Source organism: Falco peregrinus, chromosome 5 (genome assembly GCF_023634155.1).
Source record: "Falco peregrinus isolate bFalPer1 chromosome 5, bFalPer1.pri, whole genome shotgun sequence".
NCBI lineage: Eukaryota > Metazoa > Chordata > Aves > Falconiformes > Falconidae > Falco > Falco peregrinus.
Window position 1 is genome coordinate 107,102,186 of NC_073725.1, and position 27,511 is coordinate 107,129,696.

The window sequence follows — 27,511 nt, forward strand, 5'->3', positions numbered from 1 at the left end:
GCGGTGCGCGCAGACCGACGAGCCCGCAGCTCCCCGGCCGGTCCCCCGCTGCGCCCCCGCTGCCCCCCAGCTCCCCGGGGGGCTGGGCCTTTTCTGGTGAGTCGAAGGCTCGGAGCCGGGGGGTTTGCAGCTCCGCGGGTAACGCGCAGGGGAGCGCCGGCCACGGCCCGGAACGCTGCGGGGAATCAGCACGACGCAAGGTGGTCCCCGGAGTTCAAACCCTCACGGGAGCGGGAGCCCCCGAGGACGGGGCCGCAGCACCGGGGGCCGCAGCAGCTTCCCGGGGCAGGGCTGCCAAGGCGAGCAGCTTTGGGGAGAAACACCCTCGGGCTGTGTGCCAGCAGGAGGAGCACGAGGGGTCTGAGAGGGGCCAGAAATTCCCTTCTTCAACCCCCTTTCATCATTCTCCCACCCCTTCGAGGCAGGCAAAGCCTCCCCTTTACTTCAGCGGTTGCTTTTCCCCATCCCTGGCTTTTCCAGTTCTTGCCTTACTGCTTCTGCTCTGGAAGTTCTCAATGCACACCACACAACTGCCTGTTTTCTGGTGGATTCGAGGCAGCCCCCAGTGAACTACGCTGACTGTTGCCCGCGCCCACGCCACGCAAGCTGGCCCAGCTGCTCCCCCCCGGGTCCTTGTGCTGGGACATGGCCCTCCTCCGGAGCATGGGAGAGGCACTTAAGTCCAGGGTGATGTCCGCAGGGACCGCGGGGCAGCACAGCTCAGGGACCAAGAGCAAGGGCCTCGGCTCCAGCACGGCTCCCACAGGGAAGCAGGGAGCCCCTGCCAAGGCTCCAGCCAGCATTTGCACCAAGTGAGCTCCATTCCTGACAGCCCCAAGGTCAGACAGCTGCTTATCAGCCCTGGCCCCCGGCCAAGGCAGCCTGGGCCCCTGAGCGCAGGGGGATGCTCTGCGTTCTCCTTGATGCTTGGCAGTGGGGACATCCCCAAGTGCCAGCCGTCACTAACAGGGCACTGCGAAATGCTGCATCTCTGGCCTGGCTGCCCAGGTGACCGCGGGATCCAGGGATTTTGCTTTGGGCCACTCTTGGCACCTGTCCCCACAACTGGGAACCGGAATAGTTCCTGGCTGTGGTGAGTTCTGGGGACTCGCCTGATTAGCCTGCATCTTGGGGGGCTGACAGTTTTTGCACCATGTTGCAGGACTGATAGCAGGAGCCATGACAAGTGTCCCGGGAGAGATCAGAGCGGCAGCTGTGGGGAGGAGCAGAGGCACGTGACATGTCTTTGCTCTTGAGTAAATTGGTGGTTACAGTTCACGCAGACTCCTCACCCGCCCCTTGGGCACAGTGAGCCACGGTGGCTTGAAGAAGAGGAATTTCTCCTCAGGGTGACCCCTGTGGCAGTGCCGCAGAGGCATTGCTCTGCTGCCGCTTTTGACGCTTGCCCAGACTGGCACCTTCAGTCCTCTGGCTGGACCTGGGGATTTCATCTGAAGCAGGGAGTTTGGTTCTGGGGCCCCGACCTCCTCAGACAAGCGCAGGTTTGAGCTTTCCCTTCCACAGTGAGCGAGTTCTCAGGAAACTGAGTGAGCTGAACAACTTCGCTGGCTCAGAGCTACGCCCCGTGCCTGGACACGTTCTGCTGAACGTGGATCCGGAGGAGCGCCAGGAGCTCCTGAGGGACTAGATGGGCTCAAGGGACCCCTTTTAAGTTGTGTGACAAGTGACAGTTGTCCTGCAAAGTCAGATTGCTGTTTAACAGCAACAGCAGTGAGTAATCACAAAGGCCACGAGGCCATACCATCCAGCCTCCTGCTTACATCTTCTCTGCGCTCCTGGAACCAAACTCCCTCCCCTGGACGGGGGGCTGGCGCTTGGCTCCCGGCTTTTCTCCTGCTCCTTCACACCTCCTTGCCTGGCTGGTCACTCTCCGTCAGTGCTGAGCGCCCATTTCCCAGGTCTGGCCTGGCCATCTGTGTCCTCAGCCGTTTCATCCACAACAAAGGTGGCTTCCAGAGGTGACAGATGTGACAGGAACCCAAAGGGAGCCAGGCTGCCAGCCTCTGAAGGCAGGAAGGCTGAGGAAAGAACTGATAACTTCACAACCACGTGCTCCTGAGCAGGCTTCTGCTCTGACGCCAGCGGTGCGAGGGACAAGGAGAGGGAGCTGGAGCTTCTGGTTGTAAATGGGAGACACTAACTTAATGTGTCTGAACTTGGAGAAAGGCAGGCCAGGCGCGGAAACGTAACGCCAGCTGGTGGAGAAGACGGAAGAGGTGGGGAGGTGGTGCTGCAGCTTAACAAGAGCTTAAATTAAAACCGGGATGCTAAATTACTGACTTCTGGGTGGAGGTGCATCAACAGCTGTGGGTTGTCACAAGCTGTGTCTCAGGAACATGTAGACCTTACTCAAAACCCCTGAAGAGCAGCTGCAAAGCTGCTCTGTAACCGTCACCATAAAGAACTGCAACCCAGGCGCTCTGCCAGAATGAACACCCCCGGTTTTGCTCAATGGCACCATCACCCTAAACCACCCAACAGAACCCTCAAAAAGGGAACTGCAGGAGTGAGTAAGCGTGTCAGCGGGGCAGAGAATGAAATCCTGTGCAGCTGCAGCTAGGAACGTCCTGCTCTGCTCCACATCGTCACCCCACGCAGGTGGAGAACAGGCACCCGGGGAGGAAGGAGGGAAGGGTGGGGTGGGTGCCACCACCGGGCTGGCCAGGTGCTTCATTCTGGGGAGTCTTACGGCTGTAGAGGGAGGACAAGGACCAGAGGTACAGGGCACTCCCACAGCTGGAGCTCTTTCTCCTTTGTTGCAGGAAAAGGAATCGGGACCATTTAAAAAAAAAAAAAAAAAAGTGACATTGGCATTTTTTTAGGACATGGATACAGCTAGGTGCTCACTTCCATGGACTCTCATCAGCAACTGGACCTCCCTCCTGCCCAGCCCTGCAGGCAGAGGCTCTCAGCTCAACAGCAGCTGCCGCAAATACCACTGCGAGCAGCACACACACGACAGTAGACAGTAGACCGGCATGCTGCGCATCACTGCATGCTTCTACAGCAACACTGCTGCCATCTCCTCCCTTCTTCCTGCGCTCCCCTCCTACGTACCGCCTCCTGCTCGTCTATTCCCACAGTCAAGACCAACAAATCCAACTCAACTGATGCCCTCTCGTCTGGTTTGAGTATCAAAAGCAGCTCCTGGGAAGCTTTGCTACTCACCACTGCTGCGAGCAGCAGATGGGTATCACTTGCTGGGGAACAAAAATAAGTATTAAAGCACTTGCAACTGTTCAGCAAATCCTACCACAGCTGTATCAAAAAATGGTGTTTCTGATTCAGGCTGTCAATATGCTGGGCCAAAACCCCAGAGTGAGGAATACAGACACCAGGATACAGGGAGCTTAGAAAACTGCCTTTATTCTATTAGTTGTTGGAAAAATGAAAATACAGAAAGAGTTTAGTTAGCTGCAGAACAGCAAGAAGTTCACAGGTTAGGAGTCTGATCACTACATGGTAACCAAACTTACACAAAAAGTTTCTTTTTTTTCCTTTTAGTTTTGAAACTGGGTCCAGCAATGAACTTAAGGCAACTGAACAGTTCAGAAGCTTTGAGTGTGAGCAGGCTGTCTTTTCTCATCCCTACGGCACGTCATGGAAAAAGCTCCTCCTGGGTGTGCAGACCACTCAAATCATTCAAATGGGTCAGACTCTTACAAACGAACAGGGGAAAGAGGACCAGCTGCTTTCCATCGGACTTTATTTTCAAACACAGTTTCTTAAAAAACCCAGAACACCTTAACGCAGAGGTTACAAGTAACAGTATTAGGAAAACCAATTACACAAAAAATACTACATCTAAGCTGGGGTAAACAGATTTTTTTTTTGGTAACATACATTTAAACTGGCACTAATTACACAGTAACTAAAAGGTAACTAACATGAAACCACAGAACCCTCACTTTTCCTTAGCTGAATGGGACTTGGTCATTTCAGAGTGATCACATTTTCAAACTAATGTTTTACACCACTGAGCCATGAAAATCAGATCTTCCTAAATGTGATAGCACTGAAGCCACACTTGATTCCACATACAGCCATGTAACTGTTGTACTCAGTTAGAACAGGACGTTAGTTAGAAAGTAGTTACAGACCAATCCTCTGTGTTGACAGCTTTTTCTCTTTCTAGAGAGAAGAAAGAAGATAGAGAATTGTCTTCAATTAGCGCCTGGCATATCCTGTGAGTGCAGAAAAGGTTTGTTAGAGGAATGTTGAGGTTAACCTTGGGTGCACAGATGAATTTGATGCAGATTGTTATAACAATCATGGTTGGCTTCTAAATACTGGTAGCAAGATGACTCTATTTTTTAATCTCTTAAGTAAATTATAGATAATGAAAAAGGCCAGTAATCATACACTAAGATTAATAAACAGCACTTCAAAATTACTCAAGTGCAGGGTGCTGCTTTGGCCATCTTCCTCTGGCCACACTTTATAAGAGAAGGCACCCACACTTTTTCCTGTCACGCCAGGCTTGCAAAGCAGCTCTAGTGGCCATTTCAAAAACCTCCCTCACACAGTCTTTGGTCTTTGCCAAACACTCCATACACCCACATGCACCAATGCGGTTTGCCATATCTCTTCCTTCTTCAGGTCTGACAAGCTCCTATAACAGCACAAAAGCAACACGTTAGAACCACCAACACGCACCCGCCTTCCCTTTCCCACCCAGCTTCCCAACAAAGGCAAAGGAATTTCTGGATTAAATGCACATAATCAATTGGTTAGTTAATAATTGTTCCCCTGAGAATGGTCCTGTAAATAATAAAGGCAGATATAAAATAAAATTCGCTTATTTTCTCAAGAAGCGGCATGCACCTCAGCCTGGATTACAAAGATGGGGTGTATGTTTGCATACTGCACCAATGCTTGAGGACATGATCCGTTTTCTAACACCTCTGAGCATGAAGGCTGCAAGATCCTTTGAAACTTGAGCAATTGCTAATTTCTGAAGAAACATTTATGCAACTCTTTGCCCCAATTGTAACAAAAGCCTGTGAACAAATCCCCAAATTAATGCCTCAGCTTTTGTCTAAAAGCAAGTATTATGCAACAGGAGCAAAAATTCCAGGACAGAGCAGAATTACCTGTAGTCCCATACCCAAGCCAGGGGCTTCAGACTCAATTTGAAAGAGAAACCTAGCGATGAGGCTCAGGAGTGAGCTACAGCACTGGTGGTTATCACCTCAAAACACCTACCAATACAACTGTTTCCTTTCACGTCCTGAACATACCAAATAAAGAACAACTCAAGTGTGCGTGCACTTGATGTGTTGATGTCTCCTAATTAATTCCTTTCTACCGCAGGGATCCAGCTCTCCAGCACGGAGATCAGCTGGCTGTTAGTAACCCAATATAGCCATTTTCATTGCTGAGAATGCCTTTTCCTACAAACTAAATCTCCAAATATGAACAAAGAAACACTCAATTAAAGGTAATAGATACTTTCTGGTTTCTGTCATGGATAAGTGTTCATTATGCAGCCCATAGGAAGCTGGCAGCAAGCTGTGGATGCCTATTTAATGCTCTGGTACAACCACTATACACTTTCTTCGTTTATTTAAGACTAAGCACAGGGATCAAAGAAAACTGAGAAAAAACTGAGAAAATTGATACTGACGGGTAAGTTTCACAGAAAGGGAGTGTCTACCAGTGCATCCAGCATAACACACCAAGATTTCTTCTCAGTGAAACTAAGACCCTGCATCAAGTCAAACGTAATGTATCTATTTTGGCCGAGTCACTTGATCAGGTATTCCTTGGCGCACACAATGCCAAAAGCATGAATGGAGCCAAGGAGACAGTGACGGTTACACGCTGCTATTCAGGACAGCAAGCTGCTAACGAGATATGCTCCACTCTCCTCCACGAGGAACAGACTGCTGCCTCCTGCTTCTCACAGACAACTGCGGTTACAGCTTCCAGGAAAAAAAAAAAAAAAAGTAGAAAAATGAAGGTCCATGTCTTACAAAAAGTATAAAAGGAGACAACTTACAATCCCTTGAAGGCTTTCACAATACAACTTACAAACTCTTTACTTAAGGGCATCTGATCACGGGCATTTGTCTATTCAATGCAATCAAAGGCTCTTCCTAGCATGAGACTTCATTTATGGTACAATACCATGTATTTTGATATATTATATCTCAAGTTAAATAAGTGCATAGATACACACACAGTTGCTAACCAGGATGCTGAGATGGGAACAGAGTCATAAACTCCAACAAGTGCAGTGATAGGGATGCAAGGCAGAAACACGCGTGCATCTCCTACACTGCACGAAAGGAAGTACCCACATAAAATGAAGGCATGGTGGGCATCTTTTCAATCCCACAATTATCAGCATTTCTTCGAGAGAAAAAAAGATCAAATGTACTCCTTCTTGTGGTGTTGCCACATGTACTGTATTAAGCAAGAAAAGGCAAGAGACATGAAATTATTGCCCATTAAGAGAAATAACAACTAGTCACATACACTTCCTAAAAATCATTATTGTATCTGGCTTTTAGAGGCTCCTAAAGCATTGTTCTACCCAATGTAGTTACTCTGGACTCTGCATTTGTCAGTATGCTGCAGCTGGTTGTACCATGACAACAGGCAAAAGCCTAATCAGGGGAGCGTGAGTTCACTTAGGGAAAGACACTTCACTATTACGTGCCTCATTTTAATGGGAGCACGATGTTTGCCAACTTCAGAGCAACAAAGAAGTGTCTGCAAGGGGCTCAAATATCAGCGTTGACTGGGAAACAGGACAAAAAAGACAGGAAGAAAAAAACAAACAGAAGAGATTTTTCTGGCCTCTGTCAGGAAAATGGCATAACAGAATTACTAGGTAAAGGGGGTAACTGGAGCCCAAGGCTGTTTGAATTCAGATATAAATTAAATAAAACGTAAAGTTGCTTTAAGATCAGTGTACCCATTTCCATGGCACCAGAAAGGTAAAAAACCTCCAGTTAAACCTCTTAAGGAGATGCACCAAACACCAGGAATTCATCGAGATCCACGGCTGTGCCAAATCACTTACACCTTGGTTCTCCCTCGTCTTGACCAGTGCTTCCGTGCACCCTATTCAGCCTGGGTTTAAATCTAGCTCAGGCATGACGTTTGTCTAGAGGCCATGAGGGAGCACACATAGGAAATCTGGCCTAACAGTTCATTTCGTCTAATACTCTGCTGTCTACCAGGGGGACAAAATGACTGCTTACAACCCCATGCCCAGGGCGTGTGTTCAAGACCCTTGTCTGAGGGACACCCCTGGCACCTCCACGTGAAAATGCTCCCAGTCCCCTTCAAATCCACATGCAAGTACAAACCTAGCTGCCGGATGCATTTTGTAATTCAATTTCTGTTTCAGAAACCTACAGCTGCCATAGTACAGACCTGCTATAGGATAGCACCTTGAAGCAGGTAGACCGCAAGATTGAAAATGCTTGCAGAAGATACTTATAAACTAACAAAACTGGCTTAAAACTAAGATTGAAAATCTCGCCACAGTAATCTCTAGCTATTCTAAGAATCGTGATATGAACCTAAGAAACTTAACAGCCTTAGTTAGCAAGCAGCAGAAACAACACACCCATATGCAGCCTCTTATTTCCTAAGTGCTACGTCACAACACTGCCACTTAAGTGTTCCTGCTTCTAAAAAAAAAACAACAATAGAAAGGGGTCCCACAGGAAAACCAACAATTAGCTGAAGGAGTAGTCAGCCCTAGTGACCATCGCTAGCTTTCTCATAAATACACAGTCCAACAGACTTGCAGAATTATGCTTAGTACATTTTAACCAGTCAAAGATGACAACTGTAATGGAACCCAAACTGAAGGGTTGTTTGTATTACGGAGATAGTTAACACTCACTGTATCAGCAAGAATTGTTAGAAAAGTCACAAGTGACCTGCACTAGGAAATAAAGAGTAATCCCTGTTCCAGTCTTAAAACAACAACAGCCCACATTAAGACACTTTTATTGATGTCCACTACAGATTCACATACTTCCTCTGAACAGAAGTTTACAGAAAGCTTCAATAGCAGTGAATGATGTGCCAGCAACTCAAAGTGACAGAAATCAAACAATATCTTGTTGTTTCAGAACTACGTATCACTCTACAGAGGACAGATTTCTGTGGTCCATAAGACTTTTGCTCCAAGGTCTCAAAGGCATATACCCTCAACTTCAAAACTGTACCATGCAAAGCCTAAACATAACAAGATGCACATTTACATTAATACCAGGTCATGCTTATTTCATGCATTAGGGATGTTATTCATCCACAACATACTGACATTTCAAACTGAAGCAAATTCTTAGTGTTCCTTGATATTTTATTTACATTGCTCTGCAGTGGAGCATCCCTGCATTTTATTTAAAACAAAAGACATAGTTACATTTTTTTCTAGGGGTTCATACACAGCTGCTACGTTGCAGTATTCAGCGCAAAGCAGTTCTTTCAACTGAAGCACCGGGAGCATTACATCAATAAACAACATTGTAGACAAGGAGATGCATTTTGCTCTCCACTTCATAACCTGAATACCTCTTCCCACTGATTAAAGTTCACAGCTGGCAATTCACATGACCTTGCCTAGTTTTGTAGCAAGGATCGTGCCGATGCAGCTTAAGCAGTTCTCAGGCTGGAAGGTCATTTATTAAGACATTTAACATTAGGGAGCAGTAACCAACCCCAGGGTATGACACTACTGGCTGGCCAAATTCCTTGAAAAGCATTTATATAAAATGTGAAACAACTCCGAAGCAGTTCTGTCATTACTGCTTTCATAACATCAAAATATGCGGAAGGTGTATTAGCTTTCACTGTTTCTTTTGTCAAAGAGCTATGCTACAAGAACACAGAGTACTTACTTTAAACATCCGAGGGGCCACATAAGACTGTCTCCCAGACCAAATCTGTTTAATGAGCTCTGCATAGGCCTCTGCAGTTTCTCCTCTCATCTCCAGTGGATTGTTCTGATTTATTTCAGCTTCATATTTATCTTCCAGGAAATAATCAGTCAGAGGAGGTGTATTGCTTAGACACTGAAAAAGCATTAAGAAGATTAATTTACTGCACAGGACAATAAATCTGTGTACCAACAAAATAAACCCAATTTTCACATCAAAATATGTACTAAGTTATTAACAAAACCGGCAAGGCTGAATTTTTGAGTACACACTCAGGAAAAAAACAAAGAAAAAAACCTATTGGGAGGGTGGGATACTATAACCATTGCATCAGAGCATGGCTGAACTAAAAAAACCACACCCCCAAGTATCAGTGTTCAAAAGACTAACAGCTCTTTTCGGAAACAAGTTTTCTTTTGCAGGTGCCACACTGACTGCTCTCCTGTAGAGTGTATTTGCCCCCAGATTGTCAGCTTTCCCTCTGGAACGGTTTCTACTGGTTGATCTAGCTTAAGGCATAAGGCTCACTGCTCTGCAGCTCCTTGGTTCTCCTTCAGGAATTTCTTTAAAACCGGCATCACATTCTTTGGTGCAGAATAATTTTAAGCATTCACTTAAAGTTACTGCATTTAAGAGTTCAGGAAAGCAAACAGCAAACAACCTTCAGAAAAAAAAAAACAACCTACAGACTTTTGGAAGGAAGGTATCTGCTTTTCTTATTATGTCCCTCCACATTTTGTTAATTCGTTCTGTAACTCCCACTAACACTTCAATTTGTGTAATGTCTCCTGGTGTAATGCTGAAGTCTGAAAAAAATCCAAGCCTGCAAGTGCCAGAAGAGTACAAGATTGCAATCACAGTCCTGCCAACACTCACCAGTTCCTGTAATTAATGGATGCCGACCTGGTTTTCCACACAGGACTGAGGTGGCAGGGTAGGCTACCTTACCGATGCATTATAGGGAAAGCTGCACAGAATGGGTCAGGAAGGTCTCTAGAGATGTCACATTAATGTTCTCAAGTCTACACCCCTCATTCACTCTCTCATCTTAAAATCCTAATATAAGTAACAGTGACAAAAGGAGGAACAAGGGCTTCTCCTAAAGGTGAAACACAAGCTACACTTTGTCCTACAAAGAACCAAATGCCATTAAAAAGAATCCCCATCAAAAACTTAGTGAGTTTTAAAGGCAGGAAGGATACCACTCTATCTGCTCTCCCATTTATATACTTATCATCAGTGTACCACGGTAATGATTTACTGCATTCTGGGAAATCACCATAAACCTCAGCACACAAGTAAAATTAGCACAAATAGTAGATTCCCTAATTCAGTAATTCACAGACTCAAAGCTCATAGCAAGAAGCAACACTCGGATAAGTAAGGCAAGACTTGGATGTGTGAACAAAAAGAGAACCAAGTCTAAGATATGATCAAAATTATTAGGGCTTTGACGCACTGCCGTATCAAGAAAACCTAAACTGGGCTCTTTCTGAATGCCTAAAATGTCAGGACCTGCACCAGATGCCCGTACAGCGCTTCACGCACTAGGTGTAGCTACACAGATGGAACAGCACAGTTACACCTGGCAACCTGGAGAGCCAGGAAAGTGTAGTCCTGCCCTTCAGCCAACTCCACTTTCACTGCCTTGATGTGTACCTTGTGGAATTTATTTCCTATCAAATTGTTCCAGTTCCAATGCCCAGGTGTTAGTATCTTTCTCCAGGCAAGTGACATGAAAGTGCTTATAGAACTGCTACGTTTGACACCAGCCTCTCACTGGGAGAGTGCTGCTGACAAAATTTCAAGAACCTCCAAAATCTAAAGGCAGAAATTTGCATTTGAAAGACTGATGTCTAGAAAATTAAAGCCTACGGTTGATAGAGGAAAGCAATTGGTCCTTAACACGACTAGTTTGCATGCAAAATTGAGGTTGAAGAATGTTTGGATTAAGTTACTTTGACAATAAAAATTAATTGTTGAAGTTGTGTCTTAGCTATAAAGTTCAAGAAAACGATTTGGTTTAAGGTTACCATGATACAACTGAAAATAAAGTCATGTCAAACAAAGCAAGGCATTCCAAGTTTATTGTGTATCCTGAATACCACATGCATAATGCATTACTGTTATTTTAAGACCTGTTCTAGCTTTCAAAGCTACCACAGAGCGACAGAAGTCATTATACAGCACTTGTACCTGTGGTGGGTTGACATTGGCTGGATGCCACATGCCCACCAAGCCACTCTATCACTCTCCTCCTCAGTAGAACGGGGAGGGGGAGAAAATAAGATGGAAAAATACCCCAAACTTGTGGGTCAAGATAAAGGCAGTTTAATGAAGCAATAGCAAAAGTCATACGCATGGAAGCAAAGGAGAAGAGGGGAAAAAAAAAAAAAAAAAAAAAAAGCAAGCAGTTACTCTCTACTTCCCATCAGCAGATGATGTTCGGTCACTTCCCAGGAAGCAGGGCTTCAGTACGCGTAGCGGTTAGTCCAGAAGAGAAATGTCATAAACAGCGCATGCCCCACCTTCCTCCTCCTATCTCTTAGCTTTTGTATCAGAGCAGACGTCATATGGTATGGAATATCCCGTTGGTCACTCTGGGTCAGCCCTCCTGGCTGTGTCCCCTCCCAAGGTCTCGCCCACTCCCAGGCCTCAGGCTACTGGGGCTGATGCTGTGTGAGCGCTGCTCAGCAGCAGTCAAAACACTGGTGCGTTATCACCACCCTTCTGGCTCCCAGTACAAAGCACAGCGCTGTGAGGGCTGCTGTGGGCTCAGCCAGACCCAATACAGTACCGCACTACAAGTCTGATGTAAGCAATAGGCAAAGTTCATAAAAATCGGCTCAAAATTTTTTCAATTTCTTAGCAAACAACTTTCCCTAATATGTTTCTGCATTTTTTAAAATGAACCACATAAACCTAAGAGACTGAATTAAATAAGTATACCAATTATTATTAGCTTTGCATAACTGTCACAACCTTAACAGCCCACACAATGACCCTGAACCCTTCCTGGGGCTTTTCATACTCCTAATTTTTCAAGAATCTTTAAACACGGACCCCAGAACTGCATGCAGTGACCTGCTTATGTCACTTATGTAGCCCACACAAGTCAAAACATCCTCCACATCAGCCCATTTTTGTCATAGCACCGCACTAGGACCTTACGTTACAGTTAGCCCACAGCCTTTTCAGAAGTCATGTATTTGAGATCCAGTCCTTCATACTGTACTATGTTTTATAGTACTAACATGCTATGCATAAGCAAAAGTAAATATGAACCAATTTTTCGGTTTGGAGTTGGCTGGTTGTTGGTTTGGTGGGGTTTTTTTCCATTCCAGGCACAGTCTCCTCATTGAATCACATTCCCCTTGCAGAGATTTTAATCTATAATCTCTGTGAGACTGATCTTTTATTTAATTCTAAGAAGGGTTCTTTCCAATTCTTACCTGTAATGCAGAATTCATGAAGCAGGTATTTCCAAGGTTACTGAGTCCGCAGAGTCCAGGCTGTGTCAGGGAAGCGCTGTCCCTGCAGCTGTAAGAGTTACAGACAAATCCAGAACCTCTGAAAGACAACACAGTGAACTCCACAATGAGTCTATTGAGTCTCAATACTGTTCAAAAGCCACATCAAATACAAGTCGAAAAACTGTTTAATTAAACAGTTTAACCAGCCTACAGGTTTCTGCTGCTTCATAGCCGCCAATACTAAATACCAGGAACGTGAAGCGTATGTGATAACTTTGGAAGTGTTAATTGTTACACAGCATATTATTAATCTATGGCTCATAACACATTAATTTTCTCTGTCTATAAGTACACAGCACACTATCCGAATGCAGCAAGGATCTATACAACATACTGTACGAGCTAATAAGAAAATTATGATCTCTGCCTGGAAAGGTTTCTACATTAATGACAGATGGAGAAAAGAATACAATCCCTTCCCTCATACCCCCAGTCCACCCAAAATCAGGCAATGCCCTGGTAGTTAGTAAGCTCAGGAACACACGCTACTTTTGCAAGTGAGCAAGGAACAGCAGAACACAGCGGTTTCAAAAGCAAAGTGTGATAAACAAGTACACAAGAGTAGTAGACCTCCTCACGGAGCACCATCACAGTCCTTTTCTGTACAGGCAAGGATGCACAGGATTATTCACATGAAGGATGAAGAAACAAAAAGAACATTCCTGCTCTTACCCCCTGCCCAGGTGGGAGCTGTTCAGTCCATAGGAGTTACTGTTATCACCGTTAGTAATGACAGAGGTGGCAGACACTGAGGAATAAGAACTTGCTGATGATTTTGAAGAGGTAGTAAAGTTTCTGCTAGTTGCAGTGCTTGATCTGGGAGAAAGGAGAAAGAAGTAGGAACAGGGCTACTGCTTTTTTCACCCCCAGCCCCACCTCCCGCAAAACTCCAAGGACTTGCCACATTACAGTTAGTTCCCACACACAGAATTTACTGCTTTGATCTGTGTGATCACACTTCCAAACACTTGTCTGGAACACAAACATCAGACAGAAGTATCAGAAGCAGGAGTAACAGTTTTTGCTTAAAGCAAAATCTGGGTCCCAGACCAAAGGAAGTAGGCAATTTGGATGGCATGAGTGACAGGGAAGCAAGCTTTAAGTTTATGAGTAAACCACCTTGAAACAAGCAAGCAAAAAAAATCCTGAAACACTTACCCAAAGCAACAAAGTCAGTCCTTGCCTATCTGAAACCCAAACCATCACTCAAACAGAACATTAATTAGTAAGAAGATACTGTGGCATCTATCTTCTTGTGGGTGGGCACAAAATAGTTTGTTACTGAGCCTAGCTGATACAACTACAACTTGCAGGCAAAACACACTGCTATGTACATGGGGTGTGCATAGCAATCCTCAGCATTTTGAGACTGGAGATACTAAAACAGATCAAAAAAGTTCACAAGCCCCAAGGGTATCCCTTCGTGAATCCCAGGCTGTTCTACACCACTACTCTCCTCGGCCGGGAAAGAACCAGAACACAATGTTACAAAAGGCCAGCAAGGCTCTAAAATCCCACGGCATTCTGTCATAGACAGCTTTTGTTCAATAAAAAAGGCAAAACCACACGCCAGTACTACATACATAAGCTTAAAGAAACTATTTTGATACTGATTAATTTCTCCTCAGCAAGACCCAACTGGGAAATTACCCATTCTCCCCATCTTTGCCCAAGTCAACAAGCAAAACCGAATGCAAAAAGGTGCAGGACACCAACAGCCACGCAACAGTAGCTAATTGCACCCACAGCACAGCAGAGCACCAGCACAGGACAGTGCCCTCAAGCTACAGCCTGTTCCTGTATCTCTCTTAATGAGGCCTTGATTCTCAAATGACACAAACTAAAAATGAATATTCATCGCTCCCATGCTACTAAGAAAACAGTCCTGGAAAACCTCTGCAGAGCAAAAACTACAAGACAAAGAACAAGCCATAATGGCCAAGAGGAGGCAGAAGAGCTGGACAAATTTACCCGTTCGGAAATAAGTAGAAGTAAAGTAAATACAGAAGGAAGCAAGTTATGATGAGAGCTCCCAGATGAAAACACAAACCCCAAACATAGTCTAAGCCTGAAGCATGCTAAAAAAAAAAACCCTCAACCAGACAGCACAACCAAGAAGTGTACTGGAAAGTATACTAGAGAGAATGAACAATTACCGAAATAACCGTGACAACCGTTTCTGGGACAATACGCAACCTTCTGGTCATTGCAAGGTTGAGGGTGGAACTTCTCAAGACTACCTGGACACAAAGATAAGATCAATAACAGAACAAGAGGGTCACACTGGTGGTCCACCTGGGGGAGTTTCAAGGGTCAAGAATAAAGCAATTAAGCTAACAACAGCATGTAAATGCACTACAAACACATTTTCAAAAGCTTCAAATAGAAGCAAAGAAGGGCAATTTAAAAAATGCCAGACTTGAAAATGCAGCATCTCTGCTTCATGTTTGTTCCCAGTGAGAGAACAGAGCAAGATGCTTGGAAAATAATATGAAGAAAATCTGATAGGGAGACAAGAAAAGGAGGACAACACCTTAAGGATTTCAAAATTTCCAACAGAAGCATAGAGGCAGTGCATAATCAAAGAGTCAGATGGCAACTGAAGAGTTCCAAGAAGTATTTCAACAGTACCCCACGCACACACAAAAAAATACGCTAAGATCTAAGGAGGAAGATTAAAAAATGGATCAGAAAACAAAGATAAAAGACAAGTCAGAGCAGGGAAAGGCCCACCTACAAAGGCATCAAGGATACCGAGCAAATTCCTGTTAGAAAATTGGGAAGGATCATGAAAGTAAAACAACAAAAGAGAGGCCAACAGCTTTCCAAGCAGGCAGGGAAAAAACCCATAAAAATCAAATTCACTTGAGAAGATAAAAATTCTAAGCACTCTTACATTTCACAAGTTACTCATCTGTCTGTAATAACAGAAGAAAGATTGACAATTTACTAAGCACAGCTGTTCCCCCTCATTTCACAAGATAGTCACAATAGCAGCTACGATTCCAGGTTGAAGGCACAGAGAGTAACAAAGGAAAATCTTTTTCTCTGAAAGCTTCCCATTTTAAGACCGGGAAGCTACTGTTCATGACTCCACAGTACTGCAGGCTCCTCAGGAGACTGTCTCATTTGCACACAGAGCTGACAATAGAAGTCCTGGACGCCAAGCTTTTTATCCCCAATGCCCCAAAAGGGGTTTCTGTGGAATACGCAGACACCGACTGGTCAAACCCACCTTCTCTCTCCACTGCCACCTCTCACAGCAATGGATTTCTGCTCCCTTGGAAATGGAGGCTCCAACACCTCACTGAAGTAAGAGAGAAACATTATTTCTTCTTTGAAGTTTGTGACTTAGAACCTTCCAAAACATTCTGGGCTACTCAGTGGGTTACCACTGAAACTACTCTCAGTTGGCCTAGTTTGCTCTTTGTACGCACAACAGACACTGGACTGGAAGGTGCCAAACTCCTGCAGCTTCCCTTGAGAACCACTGCAATTCTTCTGACAGGAATAAACACATTCAGCTACATTTCATCAACAAAACCTATACAGGAGTAAACTATAGCAAAGAAAGACTCCATGTAACCATGCAACAGTTCAGGGATTTGATAAAATAACTTCACAGCTCTGAGGATGACACTGCGTGGTATTACTGCTCAATCAGTCCTCCTGCTTAAGGACAATTTCAGTCTCTCAAGGTAACTCTTGTCTGAGCTAAAATACATCTTCCAGAAAAATCTGCCATCATGGTTTCACAGTGGCCAGCAACAGCTAACCCAGTAGACCATAGCTAAACTGTTCCAATGATCAACACCCCTTACAGTCAGCAGAAACCTTGATTTCATTTGCAGCACGAGTATCCGGCTTCATCACCTGAACATTGGTTTGTGCTCGTCTCCATCTGCTGCCTGTGGAGTTCCTTCTTCAACTTCCATTTCTCATATCCCACAGAAGATTTTGTGCTTGTAGTGGTTTGCCCTTGGTTGGACACCTGGTGCCCACCAAAGCCACTCTATCACTCCCCTCCTCAGCTGGACAGAGCAGAGCAAATATAACAAAAAGCTCACAGGCTGAGATTAGGACAGGGAGATCACTCGGCAATTACTGTCACAGGCAAAACAGCTGCGACTTGGCAAAATTAGTTTAATTTATTAATTCAAATCAGAGTAGGGCAACGAGAACTAAAACTAAAACTTAAAAACACCTACCCCTCCCTTCTTCCCGGGCTCAGCTTCGTTCCCAAATTCTCTACGTCCTCCCACTGAGCAGTACAGGGAATGAGGGCTGCAGTCAGTTCATCACACGCTGCCTTTGCCACTTCTAACTCCTCACATTCTTCCCCTGCTCCAGTGTGAGGTCTGTCCCACGGGAGACGGTGCTCCATGAACTTCTCTAGTGCAAGCCCTTCCCACAGGCTGCAGGATTTTCACAAACTGCTCCAGTGTGGGTTCCTCCCATGGCCTTCAGTCCATCAGGAACAGACTGCTCCACTGCGCGTCCCCCACGGGGTCACAAATCCTGCCAGCAAACTGTTTCAGCGTGGGCCCCTCTCTCCACTGGTCCTGCCAGGAGCCAGCTCCAGTGTGGGCTTCCCACAGGCCACGGCCTCCTTCAGACATACGCCTCCACAGCCCTCCACAGGCTGCAGGTGGGGATCTGCTCCACCATGGACCTCCATGGGCTGAGGAGGACAGCCTGCCTCACCATGGTCTTCACCACAGGCTGCAGGGGAATCTCTGCTCCGGCACCTGGAGCACCTCCTCCCTCCTTCCGCACTGACCTCAATGTCTGCAGAGCTGTTGCTCTCACACAGTCTCATTCTCTTACACTGCAATTTGTTGCGGGGTGTTTGTTTTTTCCTGCTTCTTAAACATGTTATCACAGAGGTGCTACCATTGTTGCCAACTGGCTCGGCCTTGGCCAGCAGGTCCGTCTCGGAGCCGGCTGGCAGTCATTCCATCAGACACAAGGGAAACTTCAAGCAGCTTCTCGCAGAAGCCACCCCTGTAGCCCCCCTGCTACTAAAACTTCGCCATGCAAACCCACTACAGTGTTAAAATCACCTTTTACATTTCTCACTGATATAATACTTTAAGTCTTCTAGTACAAAAATTATTTGCTCATTTTTCAACAATTCACTTGGCTCCTTCTGAAACCTCTCATTAGTCTACTTTTCAAATTTGTTGACAACCTCACAGGACACGACCATTCCACATGCAGTTTGATCAGTGTGTCAGTTATCAGAAAGTCTTCTGACGCACTCAGCACCTCCCTACTGACCACTGACTTGGTTGGTTGGGTTTGCCTCAAGGCTGCTACAGGAGCTCACATTCAAGAGACTGAGCCAGGACTGGAATCACATTCCTACAGAATCCAGCGTGCATTTGGGGCTCACATCCTTCGTCCTCACGTACACAACTTCGTTTCACAATACTGATGCACATTGCCCCCCATATGCCAATTAAAAGACAGCTGTTTCATATCTTGCTATGCAACCTGTCAAAAACCCACACAAATGGCAACTGAGGAGAAATCCGGAGACTTGCAGCATAAAGGGGACAAAGTTAAATTAATCTAGTGCAGAAAACTGTGAGGCCATATGGTTGATAAGTAGAAAAACTGCTAAGCTGAACAGCTTGAAGAAATACTGTAAAAGGTTGCAAGACTGAGACAGGAAAAATATTTCAATTCAGTTGAGGCTACCTTCAGAGCATACAGTAGAATTAGTCCTCCTTTAAGCCACCAATATAAAAAAAAGCCTCCACATCAAGAATATTGTGACAAGAAGTTTTTGTCGAAGCAAGAAAAGCTGACTTAGATCTCACTGGCAGAGAAGAGGCCGTAAGGGATTTTTCATTTAGAAAGCTCTGACATGCAAAAGCATCCTTAACTTCTCTTACACACTCAATGCTACTCTGAAAGCATGGCATCTGCTGCAAACTCAAGCACGTGAAAGTCACATAATAAAGATCTGCCCACAAAATATTTAGCCTAGTTGCTGAAGGGGTCTTCTAAAATCATCAGCATACAAGGAACTGCGAGAAGGACATGAGTTTTAAATATGAAAGGGCATTTAATTATGGCATTATGTACCTACAAAATATGTATCAACCACCAAGGTCTTAAAATTGTACAATAATTTCTGGCATGTAATATCATTGCATGCTGTATACCAGGTTGAACAGATGCCTAAGTCAAGACAGAGTAGTTGAGGAAAGACACACGCATTACAGGATGCGTGAACTAAGCAACAGCCCCTCGACATTTTTACGGAGGAGAGTACCAGGTGGGGCAAAGAAAGTCCACCGAGTATACCGTGCCATCAGTAAACAGAAGAGCAGGAAGAGGAAACTGCAGTAAAATTCTAGCAGCAAGCAAAAGACTGAAAGGTATTTTACTGCTGCACACTGCAAAGGGAGGCAGACAGCTACCAGGCAGATGCTAAATACAACTTTACTCCTGTTTTCAAATGCAACACTTGATGGAAAAGGTGCCATTTTTATAAATCTGACAACTCCTTGTTTGTTTGTGCTAAGAAATTTATACCCAGGATAAAAACAGTGTGTGCTAGGACTCAGCTGGAACGCCCCCATCTCAGGGTTTTATTTTGGGAGCCTTCTAAGTAACAATTAAAGAGGACTAAGTTTCACAGAGTCATTGACATAATCTCCCTTCATAAACAAAGTATGCCTCCAATTCTGAAATTCCTAGTATAATCCATTCCCTCTTCTGAAACCTTGCCTGGCAGTAAAAGCAGTTTCTAACTACAACAAGAAGAAAGTATTTTGAACCTCAGGAAGCAGCAAACTAACAAACAGTAATGGCCAACCGTACGCTGAACGTACCACCCAAGAACTGCTGTGGAGTTTAAGAGCATTTCTTCTGTAATATGTCAGCCAGTTTGACGGCTGGGGAAACAAACACTCGGGAAGGGTGCCCAACATGTGGAAAATGTTTCGCCCTAGTAGGAGCCAGTGCCTCTGACATGCAGTAAATGGTGGGGAAAAATCCTCACGACAGGTAACCCACCCACGCCACAATCACCTTGCACACCCATATTCTGCAAGTAGCGAATGACATGAACTTTCAGCTGTCCAAGGCCTCTTTTGGCCCTGGACAGCGATGCAGATGCTCATCATTCCTCTACCAACAGCACAGCGCTCCACATCCCGTTTGGTTTATGTCATCAAAATTCTAAACACAGAAAAACTCTCCTGTAAGCTTTTAGCATTAAAAGAGCCCATGATGAATCCCAGTATGATGCAACCTGAAGGAAGAACTCCAATATGAAATTCCCTACGGTCCTGGCTAAGCAGTATTTTCTCTAGCTGAGAAGTAGAATATCGGAGCAAAATGTTTGCCTGAGATAGGATTAAGTAGAAGGCAAAGTACAAAGGAATAGACACTCCTTCCTACACGTATGTTTTAAATAGAATTCCTTCAGTCACCATTATCAGCATCAAGTCAAACAATGTCACGTTTTTTTACAAAGTTTACAAAGTTTTACATTACAATTAGCAAATGTTTCTTTCTGTGTCATTAGAAAATATTAATCTGCATACCAATAGCCATTTTCATTTAATTATCACTAGAGGTTAATTAAAAGTCTTTACATATCAGACTAGCTGGTGAAAAGAGAAAAAACCTGAGGCCTGGGAATGCTACAGGGCTCCATTTCAGCTTTGCTTTGCGTAGAAATAAAATGTTATAATCTGGTCTTGCACAGCTGCCTCTCTTAACACCAGCATTCTCCTGATCCATTTACCCAGTATTATATTTCAGTAGGAGAGAACTGTTTCAAAATAGGTTTCACTGACCTATTTGATCTGTTCAAATTAACACCAGTAAGATCTTGATCTCAAATGAGATCACTTGGCAGCAAGTTCTAGAAGTTAACCATACTGTACAGAAAAATATTTCCTTTCCATATCAAGTCTGGTGGCCTACTCACAGGAAAGCAAGTAGGCCATCAGACTAGTAAAATCACAGAATTTTACTTCTCTGTAGTAGGACTTGAACAGTTCCTTACTATTACAAGCAGTGCCCATTCTATACCGTTCACTCTATACAGTATTTCATGAAGTCCCTCTCTTACTCATCTCTACTCTAAAAGAGATAGCAGTGAGAGGATATCTGTGTAATATTTACAGGCTTCTACAATTGCCTTTGGTGGCAGGGGGGGGCTGTTCAGCTGTTTCTATACCCTTTTTAAGAAGGAACTACCAGAACTCTGAGCATTCATGACTGGCAGCTTTTACTCCAAGATCCTTTTTGTTCTACAATGGTAGAAGACTGTGCAGTGTGTAGAGGTAGCTTTTAAAGTAAACTAGCTCAATGTAAAGAGCACTTTTGTCTCCTAACACTATAGAAATCTAAGATATTTAATCCTTACATAGCCTATTTGAAATGGGCTTTAAAACAGAAGACCATTGCTAAGACAATAAACCAACAGCAAAACCACTGAAGAATATTCATATTCAAAATTTTCACCTCCTTCTTCAAAATATCCAAAATAAGCCACGATAGCCACTGATAACTAGGTATTCACAGAGAACGTGTGGTCACTAAAGCCTAGTGAACAAGCTGGACAAAACAGCAGAAGCCTTTTAAACATGCCTACTTTGCCAGGAAATGCTGTCCAGGACACGTGCCATCTTCATTTTTCACTTCTATTAGAACAACCTGAAAGAAAGTTCAGGTAATAAAGATAGTGCTACACACTTTTCAAAATCACTAAAAACATTTACAAAATGATATTTTCAAGGTTTGCTCAAAGTACATAAAAGGCAAGTGAAAAGAACTACGTATCAGAGAAAGCAGTACATAAGAATCTTAAAAAAAAAGCCCGTTACCTGACCTTGATAGAGCCCCGCATCTTGCACTGTGCTATCCAGCCTGCTGAGCTGCACATACATGTTACTCATATACCTGTTCCATAATCTAGTTTCTTTCTCAGCTGGGATATTAAATAGCTTTCTCATTTCTTTCTCGATGGTAGCTGTTCAGGAGGAAAAAAAAAACCCACCAAAATTCCTAAAACTTGGGTGATTTGGAAAAAAAAAACAAAACGACAAGCCAGATATTTAGCAAGGAAGTACATCCTTGATCCTTCAAGATCCTTTCGGGTACGAAAAGTATCATGGAAGTTATAATTTCCCATATAACTTGACTAATATTTAGTCTGAAAAAATGAAAAGCTTGGATTTTCAGTCATGTATTTGCCTGTCAAGCCCTCAAACCAATAACAATCAGAACACACTGACAGGTTTCTGCCCAAAAGCCAGCTTCTGTGAAACAGTCATCGTTTGAAAACAATAGGCTCAAGAAGGAAGTCTTTCCACTTACTACTGCCAGGCCATACATCAGCAAACTGAAAAAAAGCATCTTTATGGACATATAGGACAGATGACATTCAGCATTTTTACATGGGAAAATATAGCGATGATACAGAGAGGGAGATGGGCCAAACCTCAGGAAGAACAGAAGTGCAGGAAGAACCATTAAGATCTCTATAAATATTCACACACCAGGAAGGAATCACAGGAAAACCAGAAATGGAACTGCTTTACGTGAGTGATGTGGCTGTTTCTCAAGGACGCTACTTAGTAAGCAACACGCTCCTCGAAGCTCTTAACCACAACTGCGGCTGGAAGAAACTCAGGAGGTTCCTAGTCCAATCGCTCAAAGTGGGGTCAACACTGAATTCAGACTAGGCTGCTTGGGGCTTATCCAGTCAGGTCTTCGAAACTTACAAGGCAGGAGATTCCCCCACCCCTCTGGGCCCTGTTCAAATGTCCAGCTGTCCCAACAGGGAAAACATTTTCATTCTATTCAGTTGGAATTTGTCCCGCTTCAGTTTATGACTATGTCTGCTGTTCATGACTCGATAAGTAGCCTGATTCACATCCTCAGTAACCTCCTCATAGGTGTTACAATGTCCTGCCAAAGCCTTTTCTTCCCCAGGCACAGCTAGCTCCCCCAGCCTCTTCTCACACATCACATGCTCCAACTCCCAGCTATCCTGTTGGTACCCACTAGACTTGCTCCAGTTTACCAACACTGTTGTTGTTCAGGGGGGCACAAAGTATCTCTTGAGGTAGCACCATTGCACAGCTTCAGGTATGAGAGAACTACTTACCAACAGTGTCTGCTTTACTGAAGTGGCAGCTAATTACATTGTCAGGATTGCTGCGCTCACACAGCTTCAGCTCAAGAAGATAAACTTCAACCTTATAGCGCTTCGCAAACACACCAAAGTCCACTACCTGCAAACAGAAGGCAGATGCGATAAATGAAACGAACACAAAGCTAAACCACTGGGCAATCCTCTGTAAGGTACCCCTGCCTAAATACTCTAAGTCTTTACATGTCTTGCAAGTCAACCCGTAAACTGAACACCGACTCGCTCTGAAGTCCAAAATCAGTCACAACCTCTGTGAGCTTGTTTTGGGGTTTTTTGTTTTTAAAACATAAGAAATCCCCATGCTTTCCTTCCACACTGCACAGTTCCAAAGGTCCATCATCACAGCTGAGTTGATAGTGCCAGCTAATTACCCATGAAAAATATTTGATCACACAGTCAAAGCATTCTAGAAAAAAAATACCTTTTGCTTCTAGCCTTTGGCTAAGGTTTACATTAAAAAAACAAGCCTAGAACACTGGAACAGAATCCTTTCTATTAGAAGGGAGTAAGACAAAGCATTAATTACTTTTCTGCGTGGTATACACAATCTGCCTTATTACTGTCTCCTTGCAAAAAACCAGGTAAATTTATGTCAGAACTAGTTTTGATGACATTGCTTTATTTCAGAGTCATTTTTACATCAATTTCACATTTGAGAGAAAATCGAATAGGTACATTACCCATCCCACTAGCTTTCAGCATATTTTTAGAAATGTATTCTGTAAGATTAGGCACCCCTCTTCACCTACATATCATAAAACACATTATACCAGTAAGAAAAGCACACTTCAGAGGCCAATTATAAGACAACTCTGATATAACTGGAGGAAAAAACCAAACCAAAACCAACCAACCCACCAAAATACACCTCAATTCTCTCCACAGTTCTCTGTAGCTATAAAGCCTATGAAACTGAGATCGTATTTTCATTGAACCAGCAGGTCCAATTTTTACAAGTAACAGTGTTTAAGAAGCATTTGGACAGTGCCCTTAATAACTTGCTTTAACTTTCAGTCAGCCCTGAAGTGGTCAAGCAGTTGAACTAGATGATTGTTGTAGCTCACTTCCAACTGAAATATTCTGTATCACTCGCGTGACACCAGACTTGCTATGATCTACTTCTGTAAAATGATACAGAAGTAGATCATTTTACAAATCCTCCACCCAACTGCGGAAAGAAACAAAGAATTAAGACTTAAGACTTACCGTGAGAATTTGGCTAAACTATGCTTCCCTCTTCTGAGCTTTTATAGAGTTGTATTAGATATGCAAGGTGCTTTAAAAATAAATAATTAACAAATACAGTTGGAAAGATGTTCACTATTTTGCTGTTGCAACAGAAAGTGAAAGTAAAACTCCCTGTTCAAACAGCTTCTTGACAGGCAAATTAGACTTTTTTTTTAAAGAATGCAAAGAAACCAATTCACAAGTTCTTCATTTCTCTTTCAGAAGGAATTTCATTCAATGGGACTTCCTGTTCTCCAGTATTCTATAGGTAGAAACAAATAAAGAACCATATGCAGAAACAGAAGAACTTTTCCAAGAAGTTTCTGACCATACCACCGAGTCCATTAGGACGGATGAATGTCAAGAAGAGTCTAATGGCCTGCAGAGGTCTTTGAAACAGTGTCTGATCAGCTAGCTTGTTCTGTCGAAGTAAAACTCAGGTCATCCTGTTGGATGGATAGCAATTTGAGCACAACACGCTGTCAACCACCGAGGAAGCACACTGTTCTGTATTTTGCACATGAATACACTTTTCAACAGGACTCCATAGAAGACTGTCCAAAAACATGGTTTGAGATTATGGAAAGAAACCTGACCTACAAATAAATCTAAGTTAATCTTCCTATACTTGCCTCTGATCATCAGGCATATAGAAATGGAAGAAACCCCAGCTTGTAAAATTACAAAGATGCTTGAAAATTACTTCCCAAATCCAGCTTTTATGGATATTTTGATGTATGGATTACAGTTGATCCAGCTTTAGGAAAGGGATTAAAACTTCTGGTCCTTGAATGCTTTAAGTGCTTTACTTCCAGAGCTATCTGAAGAGTATGTAACCAGATACTGAACACATTCTACTCAGGTGAAATACTGCAGCTTTGTGTGTCCCACTGACCTTTCACTTTATATTTTTTGCAAGAAGCTGTAGCATCCCACAAACGTACTATTCTGCTATATTTGAACATTTTTCTTAATATAAAAATCCACTTCAAATAATAAACAAGCAATAAACAGAGACTGAACACTCATAGCAATTCAAAACCTTAAAAATTTACTCTTAACTGCACCACAATAACCTGACATCTTACATCCATAATGCAACACTAGCTCTAAGCTCTAGCCCTCAATAATTACAGTGTTGAACAGTGGTATCTGATATGCCAATGAAAGGAGGCTCATACAAGTAAGCCTTCCACTCAAGTGTTTCCCCTATAGCTTCCAAACTTCTTGTCCCAATCCCAAATCTTTCAGAAAAGGCAGCGTCTAATAACATGCCAGGCTTTGCGAAAGTGGTTAGCCAGTTCACGAATAAAGCCTTCCTCACTCACAAGGGCACTGCTTAGTAATAGTTCTAGTTTTCCTTCTCAGTATAGATTTTCTGTTGCTCAAGAAATCATCTGTTCCTACTAAAACCACGTCTCCTTTATAGCTGTAACTCTTTTCCATTTTCCCCCCCACTTCTGGTTTACACGGAAGTTCTGCCTACTCAGCAGAGCAAACGTGGGGACACAGGGTGAACCTGGGATCATTTACATTTTCTGAAGATATCATCATTTCTCATTACATAGAATTCCTAGCCAGACAATGACAACATTTCAGTACCACTGATCAGCACAAGCGGGCCTGCAAGAGAAGGTTCCGACTTCCTTTTATTACTCTGATGCCACACTTTCTTGAGCCTTGCACACCTTTAAGTAACCCTTACTGTAACATAATGCTACTTGATCAGTATTAATTATGCAAATTCTATGAACGCTATCTGCTTGGGGTAGTGATTAGTCTTTATGAACACTACAGACCGGCACTTCTCAATTTAGTCAGTGCAAAAACCTAAGACTAAAATAAAACCAAAAAAACTTTTACCCATAAACAAGTGCCTGATAGATTTCCAAAAAAGCAACTCGCAGATGTCACCTTCTCAAAAGGTTATATACTCAGAATGCATTCATGACAGCATTTAACCAAACAAAAGTCAGACTTACAGAACAAAACCATACATATGCCTCTTGTAGCGATTTTAGAATCCCAGAATTTTGAAGAACAAAACAAGAACAACCTTAAACTCCAGAGGAAGCCCCTAAGCCATCTGAAGTCCCTCAACCAGATGCCATCTGTAGGCATCCCTAAGCCAACACACTAGCTATTCCATGCAACACAAGAGCATAATCATAATGCAAAAAGTTAACAAAGTTCATGGTTCTCACCCTATAGAGCCCATCAGCTGAGCATCACTGAAGATTCGGGCATTTTTACTCTAATACTGGAAGGTCATTCCTTCAGACAACAAGGCAGAAAGACCTCACGTTATTATCTCCAAGGATCTTCTGAGGATCCTGTCTTAACTGACATGCAGCAAAATAAATTTTGTCTAAGTTTGGTAGAGATCAGATAATGAAACCAAGGTGATGAGAAGCTGGTTCACCCATACTTACTTTCCTCACAATAGGCTGCTGTCCATCTACGCAACCATACCATGCTACTAGTTTATTCCAGGCTTCAGTAGGAACCAATACGTAATCTAGCACATCAATGAGGTGTTCTTTTAAACTCTGCGTTTCTGGATCTAAAAGGGAGACAGATGTAAGAAAGCGTGGCATCAAACAGAACCCTTTCTTCTCAAGGGCTATACGCACAGTGCCATGACGCTAAGAACTGCCAACACTCCCACGGGCAGGCAGAAACCGCACCAGTCTCCTCACTCACAAGGCCGGGATGGCTGCTTGCAGCTTCCCAGAAGACACGGCTTCAAAAGCGAAAGCTGCACGATGAGGCGACTGCACATGGGAGTTACCTGCCCAAGCCTGGCCTGCGGCCGAGCTCCCAGACCCCGGGGCCAGGGGCCCAGGCCCTGCTCCCCCGCGGCCCAGCGCCGCCGGGCAGCACTCACCGCTGAAGAGACCCGAATTGTCGATAGGCCCGGGGAAGAATCTGGGATCGCCCACACCGGACATGTCCCAGCTGTCGAAGCCCACGTACTTCTTCCACCGCCTGAACCACCGGCTGTCCACCAGGTACCTGCAACACACGACACCAGGCGGCCCGGCCCCCTCAGCGGTGGCGCGGCCCAGCCCGCTCCCGCAGGCCCTGCCGCCCGCGGGGGAAGGGGGGGGGGGGGGAAGGGGCGGGGAGGGGAGGGAGGGCCGTGCGGCCGGGCTCACCAGGATTCCCCCGGCCGGAGGGCCATAGCCAGCAGCGACCGCAGCTCGGCCCGCTGCACCGTCAGGTCCGGCCACACGCCGTCGCAGCCGTCGCCGCCGCCACCCTCCGCCGCCGCCATGTCGGTGCGCGAGCCCCGGCGCGGGCGGATGTCGGCCCGCGTGCGCATGCGCGCTGGCTGCCCCGCCGCGCTCGCCCCGCCCCGCCCGCGCGCCCTCTGACGGCATGGGCGGGGCCGCGCGCAGGGGTGAGGCGGGCGGCGCGCGCGCTGTGGTGGCGTCCGCCATCTTGTGTGGGCGCGTCCCACGGGGCCGCGCAGCCCCGGCCCGGCCCTGCGGCTGCCGGGGCAGGCGGTATCTGCCGCGCTGGGGGGCGGGCAGGGTGGGCACCCCCCTCCCTTGGGCCTCCAGCGTGGAGAGCAGCCGGGGCTGGGAGCGTGAGGGGGTGCGGGGCGGCCTCGGCGCACAGCTGGAGGCCGGGGGGTG

The 27,511-nt window shown here is 44.7% G+C and overlaps 1 protein-coding gene and 1 long non-coding RNA gene across 5 annotated transcripts; one reads left to right on the forward strand and one right to left on the reverse strand.

The window, feature by feature from the left end:
• Positions 1-3,542, forward strand: LOC129784585 (uncharacterized). Its single transcript, XR_008747476.1, has 2 exons — positions 1-96; positions 2,844-3,542. It is a non-coding gene; the product is annotated as an uncharacterized LOC129784585 (long non-coding RNA).
• On the reverse strand, positions 3,362-27,159 carry LOC129784584 (ubiquitin carboxyl-terminal hydrolase 4-like). 4 transcript variants are annotated; one of them, XM_055805977.1, is made up of 10 exons: positions 27,029-27,159; positions 26,758-26,885; positions 26,303-26,433; positions 22,599-22,725; positions 21,313-21,458; positions 21,081-21,142; positions 13,133-13,276; positions 12,380-12,497; positions 8,889-9,062; positions 3,362-4,633 (listed from the first exon to the last, which is right to left on the reverse strand). In XM_055805977.1, exons 1-10 carry the CDS (start codon positions 27,145-27,147, stop codon positions 4,460-4,462), a joined length of 1,323 nt encoding a protein of 440 aa, XP_055661952.1. In that variant the 5' UTR covers positions 27,148-27,159; the 3' UTR covers positions 3,362-4,459. The 4 variants fall into 4 exon arrangements, with proteins under 4 accessions (XP_055661952.1, XP_055661954.1, XP_055661953.1 ...); XM_055805978.1 differs by having other exon boundaries at positions 4,493-8,223; XM_055805979.1 differs by lacking the exon at positions 13,133-13,276.
• Between the last annotated feature and the right edge of the window lie 352 nt (positions 27,160-27,511).

Bases quoted from the DNA above. Each gene is read 5' to 3' on its own strand.
- LOC129784584 (XM_055805977.1), bottom strand. From the start codon at position 27,147: ATGGCGGCGGCGGAGGGTGGCGGCGGCGACGGCTGCGACGGCGTGTGG. The intron at 26,434-26,757 runs GTGAGTGCTGCC...TCTCCCTTTTAG, and splicing joins CAATTCGGGTCTCTTCAGCG to ATCCAGAAACGCAGAGTTTA. The intron at 4,634-8,888 runs GTAAGTACTCTG...GTGCTGTTATAG, and splicing joins TGGCCCCTCGGATGTTTAAA to GAGCTTGTCAGACCTGAAGA.